General features: G+C 34.8%; 1 protein-coding gene across 1 annotated transcript; it reads right to left on the reverse strand.

Moving 5' to 3' along the window:
* Positions 1-258: 258 nt before the first annotated feature.
* LOC133803481 (uncharacterized) lies at positions 259-2,885 on the reverse strand. Its single transcript, XM_062241542.1, has 5 exons — positions 2,547-2,885; positions 2,112-2,241; positions 1,815-2,015; positions 1,408-1,575; positions 259-901 (listed from the first exon to the last, which is right to left on the reverse strand). The coding sequence occupies exons 1-5, from the start codon at positions 2,678-2,680 to the stop codon at positions 452-454; spliced, it is 1,083 nt and encodes a 360-aa protein (XP_062097526.1). The 5' UTR covers positions 2,681-2,885; the 3' UTR covers positions 259-451.
* Between the last annotated feature and the right edge of the window lie 273 nt (positions 2,886-3,158).

Consider the following 3,158-nt stretch of genomic DNA (forward strand, 5'->3'; position numbering starts at 1 on the left):
TTATATTAAATATTATTATAATAATATTTTATAATATTTAAATTTATATTAATATAATTGATAAATATTTATTTTTAAGTTAATTTTAAAAGTATATTCCATTAAATATTTAACATTCTCTGTTAAAATTAATAAAACAAACCATTAAGACTAAGAATTTCCATTATCTCCACATTTATTATATAGAAGAGGTATATTTGAATCCCAAAAATGATTCAAACCCAAAGACTCCTAATGTCAAGAGAATAGTGTACTATGTATGGGTCCAAAAGTTAGAATAGCGTGTTGTATGCTTAAAGTTTTCATACATATATTTCAAGTCTTTCTTGAGGAATTTTCAGCTCAAACCAGATGATTCAAACAAACTTCATTTACACAATGTATTTAGTAAACAAAATTGGACATAAGGTATACAACAGATCCTGTACTCAGTATGCAGAAAGTGACCAATCTAGAATGAATATTCCTTCAGATCTGCCTTGGAGTCGCAAATTTCAATGTCAGCCATGCATTCTTCTTTTGTGAGAGGGGCGAGATTTTGAGTCTTGCGTTTCAAGTTATGCTTATGCCAATCACTCTTGAAGTGCTCTCTGTACTGACTCGAATCGCCTACGAGCGCATTACAAGTACTGCATTTGTTTTGCTTTCCTTCCCCTGCTGCAGCATTCCCACCACTTGTGGTGGTGGAGATAGTTTGTTTTTGCAATTTGTCACTCAATTTTGCTACAGTTGCAGTCAGCTCCTTGCGCGAGTGTGATGCTTCATGTTCCTCCTCATCATATTGATCCAAATGAGCGTCTCCTTCAGCATGAATGGAAAGTGCAAGAACTTCAAACTTTCCCTTCAGATTATTCATTAAGGCCTCACAGTCGCGATAAAAACCAGGGTCCAACTCACAAATCTGTGCCAAAAATAATATATTGAACACCAGAACTGAGACTTCGGTATCAATTGGACTTTAATAAGTCACCGCAAGAAATAGTTGATGACTTAATTAGCTAACTGTCACTGTTTGCATAAATGAAATGAAAATAAAAACTTTAACCAACTACATGGTGTTCATTCATTTTCTGCAAGCCAATAACTTAGAAAGATGGGCTTGTATTTGTATCATCTACCATTTCCCTATTTCTGATGAGGTTATAGGAAGTCAAAACAAGCATTTCTTGAAAACTATTGCCTGATCTCAATCATAAATTCAATCTCCTAGCAGGGTGTGCAAACCTTTCGATAAACTTAACATGTCTACGAGGGGTTCTCATGAATTTTTGGCACATATAAACACGAAAGTTTTCTCCTATAGAGTAATGTTAATCTAGGCGAAAGAGAAGTGACTAAACTTAAAAGACCTGGTAGCAGCAAGTAGAAAACATTTACATAACAACTGAATGATAAAATCAGACTTACACAAGATAGCTGACTTCCTGATTTATCTTTTGAAATCATTTTTGCATTCCATGCATTCAGCTTTTCCATGAGAGCTGAAAGTCCTTCTTCAGGAACACTGAGCCGTAATTTCATTGGAGACCTTTTTATTGGAAAGTGCTTCTGAAGTTCATGAATAACTTCCAGTGCCTGGAAAAGAAAAACCATTAATGTCTATTTAATCCAAGAAAATATTAGACAAATGAGTGAGCGAAAAAAACAAAATGAATCTATTAGTTTCAGCTATTGCAAAGACGAGACAAAGGCATTCATACAATGTGTTTAAGAACAGCAATAACAATGAATTGAAACTTAACACTCGTCCATTGGATTGTCAACTATCAATAAGTAGAACATAAATTTAACATTAAAACTAAATTAATTGAAACCTGCTTCTTGGAGCCGCTATTTGGGTCAATGGCGAAATGAATATCACGCATAAGGCGCTCGATCATGCTTATGGTGTAAGGGCGCTGAGTTTCGGGATTATATGTTTTCTGCATAACAATGGTAGCAATGTCCCTGAACTGACTGGATAACTTAGATTCTCGCTCCTTCCCAGCAACTTGAAGCTCTCCTTTGTCCAAAATCTGAAGATTAAAAAAACCCCACACCCAAATCAAAACACAACCATTTCCATAAATAAAAATCAACATAGTTCATTATCATCAGCAAATTGAACTGACCTCCAAACATATTTGGGTCTGATCATCAGTCCCAAATGCAGCAATCAAGTCTTTAGATTTCGCCAAAACCCCTTTCGAGACATTCGAGTAAACCGTTTGCGACTGCAGCACTTCGTCCAAATCCTTCTCTCTGTCTCAAACCCAAATTCCATCACTTAAATTTTCAACTACACATACAAACACATTCTCCTACTTTCCCATCAAATCAATATATATACACATATATAACCCATCATATGTATCTGTGGAATACCCATTTCCCCAAACATTGATTGCATTAAAAAACTAGGGCTACAGTCCTAAGATAATTCCAATAAATGTTATAAGCACAGCAGTGATGCAAACATCTGTTGAACATTTTTGTTCTTCTTTACAGCACTATACTAACTCCTAACAAGTATATATAAATATATATTGTCTAAGAGGAAAGCTTACACGCCAGAACGCCATGAGAGGACCTTGTTCTTGTAACAAGCGATTTCGAAGCGATTACCGTGCTTCTTGAGACGGACTACGGCGACATTGGTGAGCCTCTTTTGACCTACGGGCTGAACAAGTATCCGAGACATGGTTGCTAATCACTCTTCCTCTTCTTCTTCTTCTTGCTTTTTGTGCTCTGCTTTTTGACCTAAACAAAACGAGTCTATCAAGTTTTGGAATAGATACTTCTGGAAAGATCATTACACTCGTAAGCAGTAGGACACAACTACAATCAATTTAGGTCCCGTTTGGTGGGTGGGATGCTTTGTTTAAAGAATTTCTTGTCGACATGGGTTTTCTACCATTTTGGTTTTTGGTGCAATAATGATCATTTCTTTTATAAATTAGAGGAAACACCATCTTAATACACATTTAAAAAATTGTTATTTTTAATTATATTTGATGTTATTCCACTAGAAAAATAATATTTTTTTCACCTCCAACTATGATTTTTTGTAGATTTTTGTCCCCCAATTTTTTTACGTGGCAATAATCCCCTAAGCTATATAAAAAAAATTAAAAATGTGTCTTCTATTGCATTCCGATCATTTTTTAAAATAATTTGTT

The sequence above is a fragment of the Humulus lupulus genome, chromosome X (assembly GCF_963169125.1).
Source record: "Humulus lupulus chromosome X, drHumLupu1.1, whole genome shotgun sequence".
Taxonomy (NCBI): domain Eukaryota; kingdom Viridiplantae; phylum Streptophyta; class Magnoliopsida; order Rosales; family Cannabaceae; genus Humulus; species Humulus lupulus.